The following is a 21,691-nucleotide window of genomic DNA, read 5'->3' as shown; positions in this document are numbered from 1 at the left end:
ATTCATGAGGATGATAAAGAGAAAGACAGGAAAGAGGACAGAGTGTGACTTGGGTGTGGGCTGGAGCTAGTTGATGTTGATGATAACGGGCTGGTGAAGAAAGAGACGCGTAGTCTGAATGTTTTATTTCCCTGAGCAAATAACTCTGTCATGTGTGTGGAATCAGGCAGCCGCCCCCGCCCTGTCTCCCCTGTCTGCGCGGCTGAGATCTCTGAAAGTTTCCGGGTAAATTCTGGGAAAGACAGCAGCAGAATCCCGCGTGTCTGAGCCATATGATCTGCTTCTGTCTCCTCAGCATTACTTCCTCATTGTGTTTGGACACGATGGACAGAAGCCCCTGGAGCTGCGCACAGAGGAGGAGAGCGAGTGTGATGAATGGGTGGAGGCCATTCAACAAGCCAGGTACTAACATGTCCTTTAAAGTTACATTTTCTGTGTCCAGACATAACTGGACAAACAAAATACAGTGGAACCTCAGTTTTAGAACTTAAGTGGTTCCTAAATGTTGTTCTTAAACCAAGTTGTTCTTACAGTGGTCCCTCATTTATCGCGGGAGTTACGATCTAAAAATAACCCACGATAGGCAAAATCCACGAAGTAGTCAGTGTTAGTTTTTAGAATTATTATAGATGTTTTAAGGCTGTAAAACCCCTCCCTACACACTTTATACACTTTTCTCAAACAGACATTAACATTTTCTCACTTTTCTCTCCTGTGTAAACACTCAAAGTTCAAACCTTAGTAGAAAAAAAATAGAACGTTTTCCTATAAATAATTATGATGGCTTTTAGATCCGCTGTCCAGATTGGCTGATTACTCGGGTGGTATGAAAAATATTACCCGTCCGCGAAAAGGGTGTATAGCTATTTATTCTTTAGTGTTTTATCCAATCATATTGGTGTATCATTTATAGGTATATGATAATATCAGTTATGAAGTTGTTCACCAATGAATATGGCTTCGGCCTCAGGGTGTATGGTTTTCTTCAGGGTGTAAAAAGCCATATTCATTGGTGAACAACTTGATAACGATTTTATCATATACCTATAAATGATCAATGTACGCAGAACACAATGCGCGTGCTCTCCCTTCGCTCACTGCCTCCGGGGGTACGGATGCGGTTACCGAGACCATGCAGCGGGCGCTGTGCATCAAAACAGCGAGTGTAGTCTCTGGACCTGGTGCTGGAGTTGGATGCAGCTCGGCACAGCAGACAGGGGGACGGAGTGAGTGGCCCGCTGCGGCACTTACCGAGCCCGCAGACACAGTAAGCACATCGGTGTTGTGAAAGTGTCGTGACACGGACCCACAACAGGGGGCGTTAATGAACGGACAATGGATAAGCCAAAAAGTAACAATTTAATGTTGTGAATCACACAACGATGTACAGACAATAACAATACAGTGACTGTCAATCATACACCAGGTGACGTGTGGGCAGGCTCGACGATAGAAGACGCCTGGCGAGAGAAAAGCCGGATCCACACAGCTTCCACCGCCAACGGAGCTGAAGAACACCGGAGCCGCCAAGCCCTGCGCCCCGGGTGGCCGCTGTCTTCAGCAGTCAGACCCGGTACTGCTGGCAGAGAACATAGACAGTCCAGATGAGTGTGAGGTCGCACACTCAGTAATCCCACAGTCTGTATTCAGTAAAGGAGGGAGAACCTCCACCTCCAATCACACACTCGTGCAGCTCCTGAGATAACCACTTATCTGGGTGGGGTGTGAGGCAAAGCCGTCGCAGTCCACACCAAACGCCAACTCCACAGACAGGGTATCTGTCCCAGGAAAAATGGCTGCAAAAAGAGATCAGACTAATACTTAGTCAGCAGAGAAAATTACCTGATTGGTAGTTGATTTCTCGGTGGGGAGGTGGAGTTGCAGTCCGGCCTTTATGGTGGTGGTGATGAGTAGTGGATGAGTGACAGCTGGTACGGATGATGAGTGACAGCTGTCACTCCTGGTCGCTCCGACGCCCTCTCGTGCTTGAAGCCCGCACTTCAAGCAGGGCGCCATCTTGTGGTGGTGGGCCAGCACTACCTCCTCTTCAGCGGCCCACACAACAGGACCCCCCCCCCCTCAACGGGCACCTCCTGGCGCCCGACCAGGCTTGTCCGGGTGACGGGTGTAGAAGTCGGCCAGGAGGGCCGGGTCCAGGATGAAGCTCCTCTTCACCCAGGAGCGCTCTTCGGGGCCATAACCCTCCCAGTCCACCAGATACTGGAACCCCCGGCCCTTTCGACGGACGTCCAGGAGCCGGCGTGCCGTCCACGCGGGCTCCCCGTCAATGATCCGGGCAGGAGGCGGCGCTGGTCCCGGGGCACACAGTGGTGAGGTATGGCAGGGCTTGAGTCTTGACACATGAAACACGGGGTGTATCCGCAGTGAAGCTGGCAGCTTCAGCTTCACTGCGGCTGGACTGAGGACTTTGAGTATGGGAAATGGTCCGATGTACCTGTCCTTTAGTTTGTGGGATTCCACCTGCAGGGGGATGTCCTTAGTGGATAGCCAGACCTCCTGCCCGGGCTGGTATGCAGGGGCCGGGGAACGCCGGCAGTCTGCATGGGCTTTAGCCCTCATCCGGGCTCTGAGCAGGGCAGAGCGGGCGGTATGCCACACCCGACGGCACTTCCTCAGATGGGCCTGGACCGAGGGCACCCCGACCTCTCCCTCCACCAGTGGAAACAACGGGGGCTGGTACCCCAAACACACCTCAAACGGGGAGAGGCCAGTGGCAGATGAGACTTGGCTATTATGAGCGTACTCGATCCAGGCCAGATGGTCACTCCAGGCCGTCGGGTGCGTGGAGGTCACGCAGCGGAGGGCCTGCTCCAGTTCCTGGTTAGTCCGCTCTGCCTGCCCATTCGTCTGGGGGTGGTACCCAGACGAGAGACTGACGGTGGCCCCCAGTTCCCTGCAGAAACTCCTCCAGACCTGGGAGGAGAACTGAGGACCACGATCCGAGACAATGTCTGATGGAATCCCATGCAGACGCATGACGTGGTGGACCAGGAGGTCTGCAGTCTCCTGGGCCGTCGGGAGCTTCGGGAGGGCCACGAAGTGGGCCGCCTTGGAGAACCGGTCCACTATCGTTAAGATGGTGGTGTTGCCCTGGGATGGCGGGAGGCCCGTGACAAAGTCCAGGCCGATATGAGACCAGGGGCGACGAGGCACAGGCAGAGGCTGGAGGAGGCCTTGGGCCTTGTGATGGTCGGCTTTGCCCCTGGCACAGGTGGTGGAGGCCTGGACATACTCCCGGACGTCGGCTTCCATAGACGCCCACCAGAAGCGCTGCCGGACCACTGCCACGGTCCTTCGCACCCCTGGGTGACAGGAGAGCTTGGAACCGTGACAGAAGTCAAGGACCGCAGCCCTGGCCTCTGGTGGGACGTACAGTTTGTTCCTCGGACCTGTCCCCGGGTCCAGGCTCCGTGTCAGGGCCTCCCGGACAGTCTTCTCCACGTCCCAGGTAAGGGCGGCCACGACAGTGGACTCGGCGATGATGGTTTCAGGGGGGTCTGACAGCTCGGTCTTGACCTCCTCTTCGTGCACCCGGGACAGGGCGTCAGATCGTTGGTTCTTTGTCCCGGGGCGGTAGGTGATCCGGAAGTCAAAACGCCCGAAGAACAGCGACCAGCGGGCTTGCCTGGGGTTCAGACGCTTCGCGGTCCGGATGTACTCCAGGTTCCGATGGTCCGTGAAAACCGTAAATGGTACCGATGCTCCCTCCAACAGGTGTCTCCACTCCTCAAGAGCCTCCTTCACCGTAAGAAGTTCCCGATTGCCGACGTCATAGTTCCGTTCAGCTGGGGTCAACCTGCGGGAAAAGTAGGCACATGGATGGAGAAGCTTGTCGGACTCCCCGCTCTGGGACAGCACGGCTCCTATCCCTGAGTCAGAGGCATCCACTTCAACAACAAACTGGCGCTTGGGATCGGGCTGCACCAGAACCGGTGCAGTCGAGAACCGGCGTTTCAACTCCCTAAACGCGGCTTCGCACCGATCCGACCAGGTGAAGGGGACTTTTGTGGAGGTCAGGGCTGTCAGGGGGCTAACTACCTGACTGTAGCCCTTGATGAACCTCCGGTAGAAATTTGCAAAACCGAGGAACTGTTGTAGTTTCCTACGGTTTGTTGGTTGGGGCCAATCTCTCACCGCTGCAAGCTTGGCCGGATCAGGGGCGATGGAGTTGGAGGAGATGATGAACCCCAAGAAGGACAAAGAAGTGCGGTGGAACTCACACTTCTCGCCCTTCACAAACAGCCGGTTCTCCAACAACCGCTGTAGGACCTGACGTACATGCTTGACATGGGTCTCAGGATCCGGAGAAAAGATGAGAATATCGTCTAGATATACAAAGACAAACCGATGCAGGAAGTCCCGCAAGACGTCATTAACCAATGCTTGGAACGTCGCGGGCGCATTGGTGAGGCCGAACGGCATGACCAGGTACTCAAAGTGACCTAACGGGGTGTCAAATGCCGTCTTCCACTCGTCTCCCTCCCGGATCCGAACCAGGTGATAAGCATTCCTAAGATCCAATTTCGTGAAAATTTGGGCTCCATGCAGGGGCGTGAACACTGAATCCAACAGAGGTAACGGGTATCGGTTGCGAACCGTGATCTCGTTCAGCCCTCTGTAATCAATGCATGGACGGAGTCCGCCGTCCTTCTTGCCCACAAAAAAGAAACCAGCACCCATCGGGGAGGTGGAGTTCCGGATCAACCCGGCAGCTAACGAGTCCCGGATGTAGGTCTCCATTGATTCGTGTTCCGGACGTGAGAGGTTGTACAGCCTGCTGGACGGGTACTCAGCGCCCGGTATCAAATCAATGGCACAATCGTACGGACGGTGCGGGGGCAGTGTGAGTGCCAGATCCTTGCTGAAGACGTCAGCAAGGTCGTGGTACTCGGCCGGCACCGCCGTCAGATTGGGGGGGACTGAAACCTCCTCCTTAGCAGTCACACCGGGTGGAACCGAGGATCCTAAACACTCCCGGTGGCAGGTTTCGCTCCACTGAACCACAACCCCAGACAGCCAATCAATCCGGGGATTGTGTTTTAACACCCATGGAAAACCCAAAATCACTCGGGAGGTAGAAGGTGTTACATAAAACACAATCTCCTCCCTGTGATTCCCAGACACAACCAAAGTCACTGGTTGTGTCTGGTGTGTGATTAGTGGAAGAAGGGTGCCATCTAGCGCCCGCACCGACAATGGTGACGGTAAGGCCACTAGAGGGAGCCCAACCTCCTTTGCCCATCTGCTATCCAGCAGATTCCCCTCCGACCCCGTGTCCACCAGTGCTGGGGCGTGAAGGGTTAGATCCCCACTCAGGATCGTGACTGGGATTCATGCAGATCGTCGGGGTTTTCCCACGTGGGTGTTGTGACCCTCCCCTAGCCCAGTCTCTAAGGACGAGTGCTGTTGTTTTGACCGTTTGGGGCATTCTCTCTGTATGTGCTCGGTAGAGCTGCAGAGAAAACACTCTCCACGGATCAGCCTCCTTTGTCTCTGATCTGATCGTTTTTTGGCCCTGCTCGTTTCCATAGCAACGTCAGCAGGGGGAGCTGTTGTCACGTGGAGAGCCCTGGCAGTGGAGCGTGGGGAAGTCGGCTTCCTTTCGGACCCGGGAGGAAGAGGGACGGCTTGTGCCTGGCCACGCCCCTCGTCTCGTTCCCGTCGGTGTTCCGTTAATCGGTTGTCTAACCGTATAACCAGGTCGATAAGCCCATCTAAATCCCGCGGCTCGTCCTTCGCCACCAGGTGCTCCTTAAGGACCAGAGACAGTCCATTTACAAAGGCGGCGCGGAGCGCAACAGCATTCCAGCCGGCTCGCGCTGCCGCGATGCGGAAGTCAACTGCATACTTCGCTGCGCTCCGACGCCCCTGCCGTATCGACAGCAGCACACTTGAAGCGGTCTCGCCTCTATGAGGGTGGTCGAACACCTGTCGGAACTCCCTCACAAACTCAGTATAAACCGTTAGGAGCCGTGAATTCTGCTCCCAAAGCGCCGTAGCCCAGGTGCGTGCCTCTCCTCGAAGCAAATTGATCACATAAGCCACCCAGCTGGCGTCTGCTGCGTACATGACGGGACGCTGTGAAAAGACGAGCGAGCACTGCATCAAGAAGTCCGCGCACGTCTCCACACAGCCTCCGTATGGCTCCGGAGGACTTATGTATGCTTCAGGGGAAGGTGGGGGGTTCGTTGAACAACCAGCGGAATGTCTGTTTCTGGCACACGGTCAGCAGGAGGAGGTGCTGCAGCAGCACCCTGAGCACGCGCTTCCACCTGGGCGGTGAGAGCCTCCATCCTACGATTGAGAACACTGCTCTGCTCGGTAATTAAGTCCAACCGAGCGGTAAAGGCGGTTAAGATGTGCTGCAGCTCACCCAACATGCCTCCTGCTGGCGCCTGTGCACCTCGCTCTTCCATTGGCCGTTCAAGCGATGGTTGACGCCCCTCGGGATCCATGACGCTGGCCGAGAAATCCTGTTGTGAAAGTGTCGTGACACGGACCCACAACAGGGGGCGTTAATGAACGGACAATGGATAAGCCAAAAAGTAACAATTTAATGTTGTGAATCACACAACGATGTACAGACAATAACAATACAGTGACTGTCAATCATACACCAGGTGACGTGTGGGCAGGCTCGACGATAGAAGACGCCTGGCGAGAGAAAAGCCGGATCCACACAGCTTCCACCGCCAACGGAGCTGAAGAACACCGGAGCCGCCAAGCCCTGCGCCCCAGGTGGCCGCTGTCTTCAGCAGTCAGACCCGGTACTGCTGGCAGAGAACAGAGACAGTCCAGATGAGTGTGAGGTCGCACACTCAGTAATCCCACAGTCTGTATTCAGTAAAGGAGGGAGAACCTCCACCTCCAATCACACACTCGTGCAGCTCCTGAGATAACCACTTATCTGGGTGGGGTGTGAGGCGAAGCCGTCGCAGTCCACACCAAACACTAACTCCACAGACAGGGTGTCCGTCCCAGGAAAAACGGCTGCAAAAAGAGATCAGACTAATACTCAAATTTTAGTCAGCAGAGAAAATTACCTGATTGGTAGTTGATTTCTCGGCGGGGAGGTGGAGTTGCAGTCCGGCCTTTATGGTGGTAGTGATGAGTAGTGGATGAGTGACAGCTGGTACGGATGATGAGTGACAGCTGTCACTCCTGGTCGCTCCGACGCCCTCTCGTGCTTGAAGCCCGCACTTCAAGCAGGGCGCCATCTTGTGGTGGTGGGCCAGCAGTACCTCCTCTTCAGCGGCCCACACAACAATCGGAGGCAGTGAGAGCAATCGCGGTGATGCCAACCGGTGCCGCGACTGGCCTGCCTGATAAGGATGCAGAACACAATGTGCTGTTAAAAAAAAAAAAGAAGCAGCATGCAAAATTGCAGTAAAAAAAAATCTGTGAAACTGCGAGGCCGTGAAAGGTGAACCGCGATATTGCGAGGGACCACTGTAAACCGAAACCAATTCTCCCATAAGACACAATGTAAAATGGATTAATCAGTTCCTGGTTCCAAAAAGAACACTGTGTGTTTACCTTTTTAACAGTATTTCATGCCTAAAAGGCAGACAGAATTCAAAGAATATGCCTACTATCTTCTACGAAGTACTGTACTCCTTCACTTGGGGTAAGACTAGTGAGGGGAGCCACCAAGAAACCCATGGCAACTCTGAGGCAAATTTAGACTTCTGTATCTGTGATTAGAAAAACTGTGCCTCATGCAACTTTTGTCTGCTGCACCACCAGCGTCATGGTGGAGTCTCACAGAGAAGGATTTTCTTCAAAAGAAGATGTGAAAGTGGGTTTTTGTATAAAAAAAATCCTTCTCTGTGTTGCTCCACTGAAGCTGTGATTGTCAGAACAGCATACAATAGCTGCACAAGGCCCAGTTTCTCCGATTACAGCAATAGAGGCCTACGGGACAATTTGAGCCAATGTCACTTCTAGGGATATCCTGCTCCTGTAGTGGCCTGGCCTTCACTGCAGCTAACGTGCGACCGCCATAATCCACATCAGTGCACAGGTTTTAGCAATCAACACTGAAATGGACAATGGGTAGCAATGCATCACTTATGAATGTACAAATAGGGACACAAATGAACAAATTGGCCTGAAGGTCCAAAGGGTGAATAAGGAGAAAGCAGTGGTTAGAAGCGACCAACAGGAGGGACCCAAGTCATGAGAAAACACTGGAAACCAAGTGACAAATGCATGTGATTGTAGTGGTCACTCCATCAAAGGTATGTTTTCTATCACAAATAATGTCCTATCATATAATTAATTTGATTTGTAAATAATGCTCATCAGTCGTTAAGGGTGGTATCTCACTGAGCTGCAACTGATGATGAGTAGTTGGAGACTCAAATGTGTGACAAAACACGTTAATTAGTGACATTTTGCATTTGGAATCCTACTGAAATGATGACACGTTTGTGCACAGAGTGCTCAGGATGCCTGTGGGCTGTTATTATACTGCTATTATGTGAAAAGAGGCTGTGGAAATACCCCAGACTATAGCCATGGAAGGCAAAGCCCTGTAAATAATAATAATAATAATGAAGAAATAATAAATAACATCCATCCATCCATCCATCTTATCCTAGGTCGGGTCGCGGGGGCAGCTGCTCAAGCAAAGCCACCCAGACCTCCCGATCCACACACACCTCCCCCAGCTCCTCTGGGGGAACCCCGAGGCGTTCCCAAGCCAGCTAAGAGACGTAGTCCCTCCAACGTGATCTGGGTCTTCCCCAGGGCCTCCTCCCAATGGGACGTGCTCGGAACACCTCTACAGCGAGGCGTCCAGGGGGCATCCAGAAAAGATACCTGAGCCACCTCAGCTGGCTCCTTTTGACATGGAGGAGCAGCGGCTCGACTCCGAGCTCCTCCCGAGTGACAGAGCTCCTCACCGTATCTCTAAGGGAACACCCAGCCACCCTGCGTAGGAAACTCATCTCGGCCGCTTGTACTCGTGATCTTGTTCTTTTGGTCATGAAATCTGACCATAGGTGAGGGTCGGAACATAGATCGATCGGTAAATCGAGAGCTTTGCCCGCCTGCTTAGCTCTCTCTTCACCACGACGGTCCGATACAGCAACCGCAACACTGCAGACACTGCACCGATCCATCTATTGATCTCACGCTCCATCCGTCCCTCACTTGTGAACAAGGCCCCGAGATACTTAAACTCCTCCACTGAGGCAAGGACACCCCACCGACCTGAAGAGGGAAAGGCACCTTTTTCCGGTCGAGAACCATGGCCTCGGATTTGGAGGTGCTGATCTTCATCCCGGACGCTTCACACTCAGCTGCAAACCACCCCAGTGCATGCTGAAGGTCCTGGTTTGACAAAGCCAACAAGGACCACATCATCCGCAAACAGCAGAGATGAGATTCTGTGGTTCCCAAACCGGACCCCCTCTACATCCTGGCTGCGCCTAGAAATTCTGTCCATAAAGGTAAGGAACAGAACCGGTGACAAAGGGCAGCCCTGGCAGAGGCCAAAGTGCACTGGAAAAAGGTTTGACTTACTACCGGTAATGCGAACCAAGCTCCTGCTCTGGTTGTACAGGGACCGGATAGTGCTTAGCAAAGGACCCCGGACCCCGTACTCCCGGAGAACCCCCCACAGGGCGCCTCGATGGAAATGGTCAAACGCCTTCTCCAGATCCACAAAGCACATGTGGACTGGTTGGGCGAACTCCCATGAACCCTCGAGCACTGATGGAGGGTGTAGAGCTGGTCCAGTGTGCCGCGACCAGGACAAAAACCATACTGCTCCTCTTGAATCCGAGGTTCGACTATCGGTCGAATTCTCCTCTCCAGCACCCTGCAATAGACCTTACCGGGGAGGCTGAGGAGTGTGATCCCTCTGTAGTTGGAACACACCCTCCGGTCTCCCTTCTTAAACAGAGGGACCACCACCCAAGTCTGCCAGTCCAGGGGTACTGTCTCTGATCGCCATGCGATGTTGCAGAGACGTTTCAACCAGGACAGTCCCACAACATCCAGAGACTTAAGGTACTCAGGACAGATTTTGTCCACCCCAGGAGCCTTGCCACCAAGGAGCTATCTGACCATCTTGGTGATTTCGGCCTGGGTGATCGACGAGTCCGCCTCTGAGTCCCCAGTCTCTGCTTCCTCTTCGGAAGGCGTGACGATGGGATTGAGGAGATCCTCAAAGTATTCCTTCCACCGCCCAACAACATCCCCAGTCAGGATCAACAGCTCCGGGATCTGGGAGAAGCTCTCCCGGAGGTGGGAGTTGAAGACCTCGCTGACAGAGGGTTCCGCCAATCGTTCCCAGCAGACCCTCACGATATGCTTGGGCCTGCCAGGTCTGACCGGCTTCCTCCCCTCCCAGCGAATCCAACTCACCACCAGGTGGTGATCGGTCGACAGCTCAGCCCCTCTGTTTACCCGAGTGTCCGAGACACGTGGCCGAAGGTCAGATGATACGACCACAAAGTCGATCATTGACCTCCGGCTCAGGGTGTCCTGGTGCCATGTGCATGTGGCACCAAATAACAATAAATATAATTTCAAAAGCATAGGGTGGCTCCACAGAGGAGAAAAAGGAAGTAAAGGGTGGATGACAGCACACTCACCAACTTGCAGATTGTTATCCTTAGTGACACCCCGCTGTGTCTCATCATTATTATTGTCCTGCTAGATCCACTGGAGTAGGGGTACATACAGATCTTCATTTTGCTTCTCAGGATTGTTAAGTATACTATCCTCCACTGGACGGGCTCCGGGATCGTCTTGAAGAATTCCTCAATGAGCAAGGGCTCCGAGGCCCTCTCAAACCATTTCTTGATGCACTAGAATGGCCATCTCTAGGCGTCTGGTGCACCACCATGTCCAGCAACACTTTGGCTTAGTGTGTCTTGGCTGCTTGGTTGGGGGCTGCTGGAATCACTTGCTCATGTTTGCACCACTTCCACAAGCACTGTTCCTCTTTGATCATCTACGCAATGTTTTTGCACTGCCATAGGTCCCAGGGCAGTGCACACGTGTCTCCTACCCAGAATGTCAGATTCTCAATTTTGTGTTCATCTCCTCACAAAGTTGTGTCACATTTCTCGCATGTTCTGAGTTGCGGAGACTAAAACCCCTGTCACACATAACAAGAATGTGCAGGAACCAGGCCAACACGGCAAAAATGGCCATACTCCGGATGCAGTTGGGAGGGAAAGAGGTGTGGAGACTACCTCATCCACAACTGCATGATTGCATCCAAGGCATATTTAGGCAACAGTTAGATGACACAGACTGCTGTCAGACGGCCATAAAAGGTGCTGAACCGAGTGCTGGACATCGGCGTACAACCAGCGTATGGATGGACTCACGCCATATATGTCCAAGCTGGCATCGGTGCAGTCACTCACTCTCTCATGCAATCACATGTACACTCGTCCTCCCCTTCCCAGCGCTCACTGATTTCACATGCGTGTACTTGCGTAGAACAGGTGGTGACATGATGAGATAATCACTCAGTGTGTATATGTGTGTGTGTTCATAACGGCTGAATGAGCTGCTACTTGTGTGCGGGGTGCATGTGCGTGCCGCTGTCAGCCACTGGACACCTTTGCTGAAAGTTTGCTGGCAGTGGGCCAGACACGGTCCAAAAAAATAAACAAACAAAAAAACAAAACAAAAAACATTATATTCCTGTAGGCTTCCAAGTTTTTGTAATTTTTCATAGCTGTTGAGCTGGACTCACAATCAAATGTGTAGATTTGTTCCAATTCCAAACACAGTTTGTCAGGTCACAGCCCCATTTCCCCACTGAAATTTTGTATGGCTCAGGAAGAGTTTTCAGTCCCTTACCACACCTCAAGTTGGTGAGGTATTATTCCAGAGCTTCCGCTTCTATTGACACAGCGAATGTTGAAACATCAGACATAATTTTAGGGTTACAAGAATTGTTGCCAGTGTCAAATGGTAAGTGGACTACTTTCCCAGCTGCATCAAAGCGCTTTACAAATAATGCCTCACATTCACCCCGAAATGGTAAATGGACTGCATTTATATAGAGCTTTTCCATCTGCATCAGACGCTCAAAGTGCTTTACAAATAATACCTCACATTCACCCTGATGTGTGGCTGCTGCCATACAAGGCGCTCACTAGCCGCAATAGGGGATTAAAGACCTTTTCCAGTCAGGCTGGGATTTGAACAGAGGATCTTCTGGTCTCAAGCCCAACACCTTAACCACTAGACCATCACCTCCCCTATGTCACAATTCAACAAGAATGATGTCACTTTTGGGATCCCCATGCTCTATGACTCCTTCAGAGCTGTCTGGGTGACTTGGTGGCTTCCCTCACTAGTTTTTGTGAAGCGCCTACTCCAGATTTTCCATCCAGTACAATGCTGTTTGTATTTCTTAATGACTGATGTAAATGAAGTCCAAGACATATTCAGTGACTTGGAAATGTTCAAGTATCCATCCGCTGACTTTTCTAAAGAAAAGTGCATAATGAAGTGATGATTTACTGTAAATTCATAAAAGTGTGATAAAGTGTGCCAAAGTCTACTTTTTGAGTCTGGTTTTCATTTGACTGTATCAATGCATTTTGTTTTGTTGTTCAGTAACTTTAGACATTTAATTAACTGTACTCATTAAACAAAGCTGGTTAATTTGCATTTATTTTTTGAGCATAGCTGTCTATTCTGACCAGGACCGTATAAATATTCAGCTTCACCCATTGATTTTTGAATTTAAAATGGAGAAAACAGTTTGTGAATTATCCAAAATGACTTACTGATAATAATTGATCTGTTTTGAAACTAGTTGCAGGAATCTTTTTTTTTTTTTTTTGCAGTGTGCAGAGCTGTACGAAAAACCATTCTAAGTAATATAAAGACCTCTTATTAGAATTCAGTTTTTTGTTGTCTTTGTAAAAGTGGAAAAGCTCTCAATTCATGGATCTGTATCATTTCCGAAACAGCATCAACAGTGATGATCACCTCCTGTTTACACGTGAAGTCTCTACTACATTGTTTTGTTAGACTCATACTCACATTTCACACTCAGGCTCCTCTTAATACCTCATACTTATCATACTTCGTCTGTATTTTCAGTTACTCAGACATCATCATCGAGCGTGAGGTGTTGATGCAAAAATACATCCACTTGGTGCAGATTGTGGAGACTGAGAAGGTGGCGGCCAACCAACTGCGCACACAGCTGGAGGATCAGGACACAGAAATCGAGAGGCTGAAATCAGAGGTACAACACAAACTCTTAGATTCAGCTTCATTGTCAAAAACAAAAAGAAAACATCAGTCATTTGACTACAAATCCTGTGAAGATCATGCACTTGGTTAAAGGATAAATTTGCATTTTCTTTTTTAACCACATGCATTAAATGCATTAAAACATTGTTTGCAGTCAGTCATAATAACCTTTGATGATTGCCTTGTTAGTGAGAAATTATTTTTTTGGAAAAATTGGTTATGGAAATTGGCAGCACAGTGGCTTAGTGGTTAGCACTGTTGCCTTGGTGTGGGTTCCCTCCGGCTTTCTCCCACATCCAAAGACATGCAGGTTAGTTGGACTGGAAACTTTAAATTGTCCGTAGGTGTGCATGTGGGTGTGAATATGTTTGTTTGTTTACATGTGGCCCTGCAACAGACTGACGTCCTGTAGTGTCAGCCTCATGACCTATGACTGCTGAGATAGGCTCCAGCCCTTAATTTGAATAAATGGTTGAAGATGAGGGAGTGAGTGAGTTTTGGAAATTAATCAATGAGAGTGAACAAACCATCTGTCCCAGGACTTTAACCCTCTGGGGTCCAGGGGTATTTTCTCGATTTTTCCACACTTCTAATGTACTAATGTTTTGGATAATGTCCATGTGTTGCATATCAAAATGGTTTCAGCACATGCAGCTTTCAGAATATGCATCACACATTTGTCTGGAACACTGCATAGAGAGATAATTTGATGTTAAACCTGAATAAATGAAAAGCATTTTTGTAAATTCTTCAAATCTTTTGTGAAAATAAACCTTTATTCATGTGGATGAACTGTTTTGGTGCTATAAATGGGTTTACCAACATCACACAATAGTAGTGTAATATATGAAAACGATTTTAACACAATATGAATAAATTCAGCCATCAGAAGTGTATCTGTATGTGGTGAAAGCATTGAACTTGGAGAGACATTGACTTACCTCAGCAGTGACATATATGAGAGGGAGAAAGAGAGAGAGAGAGAGACTCTGTATGTTCCAACATGAACAGCCGCCAAACATGATGCTTACTTGTAGCAGCCACTACACATTTCTGTTGCCTTCTCACAGCACAACAAAGTGTAGACAGTCATTCACACAAACACAATCATATAAATTCACAACGCCACAACAGTGCCCAGCAGAATGACTCCATTGATTGGATGTTGTTTAATGAGAGCCCTTATCAGGCTTCCATCTCTGAGTGTTGACAGATTGTCTATACTTCAGTACACATGGGCACGCACAGTATGTGCACGCTGCACTAAAATTACTACAGAAGGAAACTGACCCAATTAAACTGCCAAACACAGATGTGCTGTAATTTACCAAATCAGATCTGTTGGTCCTCATATACAGTTTGGTCCATGCTCATTTGGACTTTGGCATATTTTGTTATTTTAGATGCCCATTACAGAATATTAGTGTTGAAAGCACAGCATGTGTTTGTAGTCTGAGGGTAATTGCGTTCACATGAACAGTGTTGAAATTACTTTGATTTTGTGTGTGGTTTGACTTTTTTGAATAATCATAAACACTTCAACTGGCTGCTGAGCTGTTTTACCAAAGGGTCTTTACTATTCTGTGTTCCATGTCAGAGGCTGACATTTATAGAATTTTGTTTCATAGGTTCATGTCAGTGTGTTACAGAAAAGACAGAATGAAGAAGACATATTAAACCTTCTCTGTGCAACTCTACCACAAAGCTGTAAAGATATATACAAATATTGTGTCCATAGTCTCTCCAGTCACAGCAACTGAAGCATGCAGTGTTGTGTAATTCTGATATTATGGAAATGATGGATAGAGGTCCTGCTTGGCTGAGGCCGATATGGTCATACGCCCCGGACAGGCCAGCAGTCTATCGCAAAGCAAACACATATCGACAGACAAACACATTCATTTTCACACTCACACCTGCAGTACAGTCAGTTTAGAGCAGTGGTGTCCAAACTATTCCACAAAGGGCCAAGAGGGGGCAGGTTTTCTTTGCAGCCACTGACTCCAGCAGGTGATTTCACTGATGAACTCACCCCATCTGCTCAAAGTGAAGTTAAGTTTAGCTGGCACTAAAATTCACCATCAAAAGCTGTCAATTGACACTGACCTGGCGCCACGAGGGGGCGTTTGGGGGCGATGCCCCCTCACGTCATCAACCTCGCCCCCTCGGATGTGAGAGTTATCAAAAAATAAAAATAAAAAAGAAAGAAAAAGAAATACTGGAAAATATAGCAAAATATTAGTTATTCAATAATATCACGTATTTAACAAATAAACCAAATTAATTAACTAAAGTAATTAATTTTAAAACAAACGGATATGGCGTGTGTCTGTGTTCAAGCGATTTGATAGGTTGAGGGTTGTGCTTGTCAGTGCGGCAGAGGTCAAGGATCCTGAGTCCAGCGATTATGGCAAGGTGGACGAATTTATCGATTTACTCAAGCAGTGTCAGAGCTGGAGTTCTTGGGATTCGTCAAGTCCACCAGGTCCACCTTGGACCCTGCAAGTGAGGACTTTTTGAACACCCAAAAACTGAAACCTTTATTGGATTTAAGTCACACTGAAATAAACAAGACGCAGTTCATCGTTGCACGCGAGTTTGTCCGGAGCCAGCCAATGACTTTAAGTGAGCTAGTCACTAAACACAGAACTGTATTCACTGCTATGCCTCAGGTCTTTGCAGCCTTCAAACAGGCAATGACATTTGGGGCTTCGACTGCCATGTGCGAGAGTGTTCAGTGATCACAGACGCAGCATGCTGCATGAATGAAAGGCGAACTTAATAAGGCTGGCATTTGAGAATGACCTAACCAGGAAATTCAATGGAGAGTGGCGAGATGTCCTTCTCAGAAGATTCAACGCGGCATCCAACTGAAGGCTTCAACTCTTCTGAGGTAGGCTAGCATCCAGTTTCCACACAGAATTTTATGTTAAGATATGGACTTTTATGGTAAGATAAAAGTTATGTATTGTTGTAAATATATCTACATGAAAGGTTTATCTTTGACCCGTTGTGTGACTGTCATGCCCAATTGCGCTGTTTGCGCTTGTGATGGAGGGCTGTATGTGGGGTTAATCTACTGTCTCGTGTCGTTTCTCAGATCAGTTGTTGGTTTGGTTTTGTGGTATGCAGGAGATCACTTGATCGAGGGTCTATACGTTCAAATAATAATTAAAAAATACTGTCATCACTCTTTACTCTTACTCAGTCAATCTCTTACAACGGTGTAGCCTAAATACATGAGCTTTCCAGGAGCGCACCCAATTCATTACGCAAGCTCAGAGGCACGTCCCCTCCGGTGCGCACTTTTTTTGGGGGGGGGGTGTACCCCGCCCATAAACTCATCGCCCCCTTAATATTTTTTTTTCTGTCGCCGGGCTTGATGACAGCTGAGCACACGCGCACACATGCCTGCACACGCACTCACACATAGTGGCTTGTTAATGAAAACACACACACACTAAGCGGTCATTTCCTCATGTCAGCAGTTCTATGCACACACGCATGTGAGGTCAGTGAGCCTGGGAAAAAGAGGATGAGTGAAGGAGTGATTGAATGGGACTGTGGGTGACCACACGGATGGACACATATGGCGTGTGTCCGGTCTATACGTTGGTTGTTGTTTGATGTCCAGTACAGGTCCTGTGCAAAGGGAGAACAGAGCTCTGCTGCCTCCCACTCCCTGTGTTTGCCATTGTCGCGGCTCGTCTTTAGTCTTCTCAGGATGTCGTCTTTTAGATAACACAAACTAATTGCAAGTGATATGCTAGAAAATGACACAACACTTTAGAATAATTCAGCCTTAAGCAAGATAAAATGCACAGAGTTTTTAAGTTTATTTAAGCCTTCGACACAAAGCTTAGACAAACTGAGTCCTCTAGAGAGACTGAATATGACAACCGCGCTCGTCTATTTATTGGAGACCCGCGGGCATCGCTCCTCCTTCGACTTTTTTATTTATTTCATTCCCAAGACATGGTTTTCTATTGGAAGCGTCCTCTAGTGAACCCTAAGCAGGTGTTAGGCCATTATTTCAATGTGACAAACGCTCCCATTAAAACATGAAGGATTTACAACTGATTTTTTTAAAAGACCTTCAGCCACAGGTGCAGCTGGCCTGAGGCCCCCTCCACACGTGGCCTCAGCCACACGTGCAGCTGGCCTGAGGCCCCTGTACGCGGCCTGCGGGAAAGCACCTAAAAGGCCTTGGAAAGCCCATGACAGACTAAATGACTAATAGAGCCCTTTTTTTTGGGTTGAACACCTGCTAGTTCAACCAGAGGACATACAGTTCGGATCAGGACACTTGATAGTTCATCACAGTTCAAATATGGACCTAAAAATTCTTCTACAGTCCCTCCTCTGGGACTCGAAAGAGTCCCATTACATCAACTATACTCTTGGGTTGTTTACTGACAAGACATCCTCGTTTGTGCATTGCAATAAAAAAGAAAAACACATCACTAGACTTACTGATAACTCTGGTGCGGATATGAATATCAGTGATACTTCACACGGTAAATATATTGCAGTGCAGGTGAACCTACATACTAAGGCACAAGGTGAGCAATTAGCTGGATTATATCAACGCAAGGTGACATTCAAACATTGAGTTTTGGTGTAATTCAAGGCACTTAAAATGGCCACATAAAACAAGTTACAGCAACCTCTTAATCATGGCAAAGTAAAGGCTTCACATTGACATCAGTGCAACCAATCATCTTCTGGCATCTATTGACTCACTCAACCAGAGGCTCCAACCCATTATACTTGGTTCTACATATTATTTTGTTAAAGCGTCACACATTTATTATTTAAATGCATCAAATAACCCCTACGTTACCACTATTTAGTCAACCAATCAAGAAACTATTCTAAGGTTAGCGCAGCTATGTCTAGTTAAATGATAAACACAATAAATGGTTTCCCTTCATGTCCGTCCTTAAGTCATTTGCCTTAGTCAATCATATAATGGTTTTCATTATAGGCCATTTCTCAACATTCTCCACTTTGTTTTTCTTCTTTTTCAGCTTGTTTTCTAATGCCCTTTTTGGCCAGACGCCAAATTTAGGCGATGCATGTCTCTTGAGGCATGCTATAATTTAAGAAAAAGGGGTCCCTATGGTGCATTTTTACTACTAAATCTACAAACACGCCGTGTAAGGGTCCCCTTTTTATAACTTTGCAATGTGATATCTATGTGTATGCATTTAGCTTTATCTGTGTTACGCAGATGATGGTAAGGACAGACATTTACCCAACCTTCGTTACTAACATATATCCTTCTTTGTTTTTATTTACACTCAGATTTCTGAAACCAGTCCGCAATTCAAACTCAAGAACCAAGATCATAGTCCGTGTTCAGTGCCATTACGTCAGTCCGCGCTCCTCAGCATTTACTCAGCATCTGAAGTTTTGGGAGAAGTTGGGGAACATGGGGAGGTTGGCCTTTCAGGGGTAGTGGGGGGAGGATCAGGAATTCTGGCTTTCAGACAGTCGTGCAGTTCTCTGATGGATCTTTCCAGCTCCTTGTGCTGCTTGGCCAGGTTGTACAGGGCCCCCAGAGAATTCTTGCCCACATTCAGGGTGGTGGTGGCCAGCCCTAGCTGTTCCCTTTCCATATGCTCCATCATGCAGGCTAGCATGTCCATACTAGACTGAAGACCACACAGTTGAGTATGGAGGCCCTCCTGAGCACAAGAGATGTTGGCATTGTCACGGTGTATCCTGAACAGGTATGCAGCTGTCTGACTTAGTTGTGGCATGATTTCCTCAAATAGCTCATGGGGAATGTGATTTGTGAGGGGCAGGAGCTGCTCCAAGGTTTTTGGAACAGACTCTTGTGGAAGACGAAGCTCTCGAACCAAGTTTGCCATGTCCTGTGGGGTGACCATGACCAGATTAAGGTTGTGCAGTCCAGGGGACAGGAAGTACAAGGGGGAAGGCATTTCGTGTGTGGGGGGAGTATTGTTGATGTCGCACAGGCAAGTGTGTGGGACACTCTGGGCATTTAGCAGCCTGTACAAAGCTCCCCTCTGTCCTGGTGGGTGAGTTCGGCTAAGGTCTACCCCTGCTGATCCTCCTCCAGAGGTACTGGGCTGATCAGAATATCTCTCCTGCCTTGGGGGTGGAAAGCTGGGGACAGGTCCTAGCAGTGAATTGGGTCTAGGATGCACTCGGGCGGTTGCTGCATATGGCCGACCTTGGCTGCCTCCCCTGGAGGGTATCGTTGCCACTGGCACATGTGACTGTCTCCATGGCATCTGCGGAAGGGGTGTGTTCCTGAGTCCAAAGGGTCCTTCAGGTGATGGTGGAGTCCTCGGGCCGACTCTTGCTGCAGGCAGATTCTGTGAAGCCGTCATCGCCAGGTGCTGGAACGATGAAGATCCTTCTGTTGCCAACTGGTTTAGCTGCTGGATGGAAGGCGGCTGTGGCGACCAATCATGTCTCGACCATCCCTCCTGTATATCCTCTCCTCCAAACAGTTCTGAGAGTCCAATCAGACTTGATAGAAGCAGATCAGGCATAGGTCCCTGATCAGGGGAGTCTGGTCTCTCAGCCATACTCCTGTGTCCTAGTAATATACATATACGTTCATTATTACAGCTCCATGTCATTCTTTCAGATATTGTCTATCCTATCCCTCATTTTTGTGGGTGCATGTGTGTGAATGTAAATGTGCGTGCATGTCTTCTTCCTCGTCTACAATATCACCAAGCACGGTCCATCCCAGTCCTCCCTATCTGGGGTATACGCCACAATATTAGGGAGCTGGGGGCTGTCGGGGAGGATAATTGGTATTTCATCCATTTCCATATATTCTGGTTCTCTGTCTGTTTCGTTTGTGCTTTCTTCTAGGGCTCGGATGGCTAACAGTGGGAGCTGTCCTACTGTGGATGAAATCAATTTATTGACCAGAAATTTTATCAAGGGAATACCACAACATATTACCAGCAAGACCGCCACCCCTGTTAGTGCCAAAATTACACCTATCTGGTATAACCAGTCTTTCCATGATATCCACCCTCTCCTTAGAGTCCCAAACAGTGAAAACAGTGGGCCAATATTCATTCCATTCCCTACAATGTATCCAGAATCGTCAGTTTCATTTCTCCCTCCTATGGAGTTACTTAATAGTTCCTGTTGCATCTCTTCAAGTGTGATTAAGAGCTCTGTCAAATTTCCGTCTTCCCCTGTACGCATGGGAATAGCTGTGCAACATTCGGTGGCTTTGATCATAATACAAACTCCTTGTTCATCAGCCATCATCATCTCAATAGCTAATCTATTTTGCATTGTCATTAGCGAGGTGGCGTGCAGTTGTTCGGTTAAGGCTCCTACTGCTGCCAATGTCCAGTTCAGGTATCTTTGCTGATTATACCACAAGTAATTAATCCACTGCACCTCCTGGAACCTAGAACGGATTTTTGGAGTAACCCCAAATAGAGCCAATGCCCATCCCCATTTATCCGCATCTTCATCTGCTTTAACTCTGCTACTGTCTATGGCTTCTAACTGTCGGGGTATCCCTTCTGGTATCCCGTTTCTTACTGTGATGTTGTAGTCTGTTTTAAACGTCATTATTCCTCTTTTCTTACGAAGTTTCTGTGGCATGGGTTGTATTGAATTTGGCATTTCAATTACTGTTATTGCTCCTGTGAGCATCACAGGAGCACAAAGGCCTTTCCATTTCGGGGACAGCGATGACAGGAGTTTCCTTTTTTGTCCGCATATCCAAAAGATGTCAGCTAAGGGTACCGTTCCCTTAGCTAAATTTGGAGTAGATACCCATGAAGCATGGGTGAGATTCAGTCCAATTACAGACCCCCCTGTGGCCGGTACTATTTGTTCACACTGTATGCCTGCTGCTGGCAGGGTGTGACAGACGGTAATGTTCCATGCTGTTTTGGCCGGTTTGTATTCTTGCTGCTTTTGCATACACTGTATGTGGTGTTTTGGCTGGGTCGTCCCTACCTGCCAATCGCTTATGTATTGTGCTACTAAGCCTTTAGCTATACAGAATGGGTGTATCATCCCTTTCTCTATTTTAATCATAGGTGGAACGGTTCCTTCTGTACTTAGGGGCACTGGACAAAGTTTACTGTCGGCAGCATATTTTTCATCACCTACTGCCATTTTCATAACACATTGTGTATAGCATTCTGCTTGGTCTGAGTTATGTTGGGGACTCCTATAACAGTTGTTGATATCAGGTAGGGGTTTAGCCTGAGGTATCACACCTTTCCGGTGACAGGCTATGCAAGGCTTTTCACTGATCTGCCTAGCCGAAAATTTCAACCATTGGTAAAATAAATTGGTCTTCAACCCTTGTGTGCGGGCTAGGTCTGTACTGGGATCCCATCTCCCTAAGTGACTGCTTGTTTCTAGGCTTCTAATTGTCCTCTTTTTCCTTGGTTTGATTTTTACC

General features: G+C 48.5%; 1 protein-coding gene across 1 annotated transcript in view; it reads left to right on the top strand.

Annotated features, from left to right (window-relative positions):
• rasgrf2b (Ras protein-specific guanine nucleotide-releasing factor 2b) overlaps nucleotides 1-21,691 on the top strand; it is a 219,835-nt gene that overhangs the window by 27,487 nt on the left and 170,657 nt on the right. Inside the window, exons 2-3 of the mRNA XM_034170661.1 lie at nucleotides 296-402; nucleotides 13,108-13,255. Of these exons, the coding sequence (XP_034026552.1) occupies nucleotides 296-402; nucleotides 13,108-13,255 (255 nt within the window). The remainder of the gene's footprint in view (nucleotides 1-295; nucleotides 403-13,107; nucleotides 13,256-21,691) is intronic.

This window comes from Thalassophryne amazonica, chromosome 5 (genome assembly GCF_902500255.1).
Source record: "Thalassophryne amazonica chromosome 5, fThaAma1.1, whole genome shotgun sequence".
Taxonomy (NCBI): domain Eukaryota; kingdom Metazoa; phylum Chordata; class Actinopteri; order Batrachoidiformes; family Batrachoididae; genus Thalassophryne; species Thalassophryne amazonica.
This window is presented reverse-complemented; position numbering and strand designations above follow the sequence as displayed.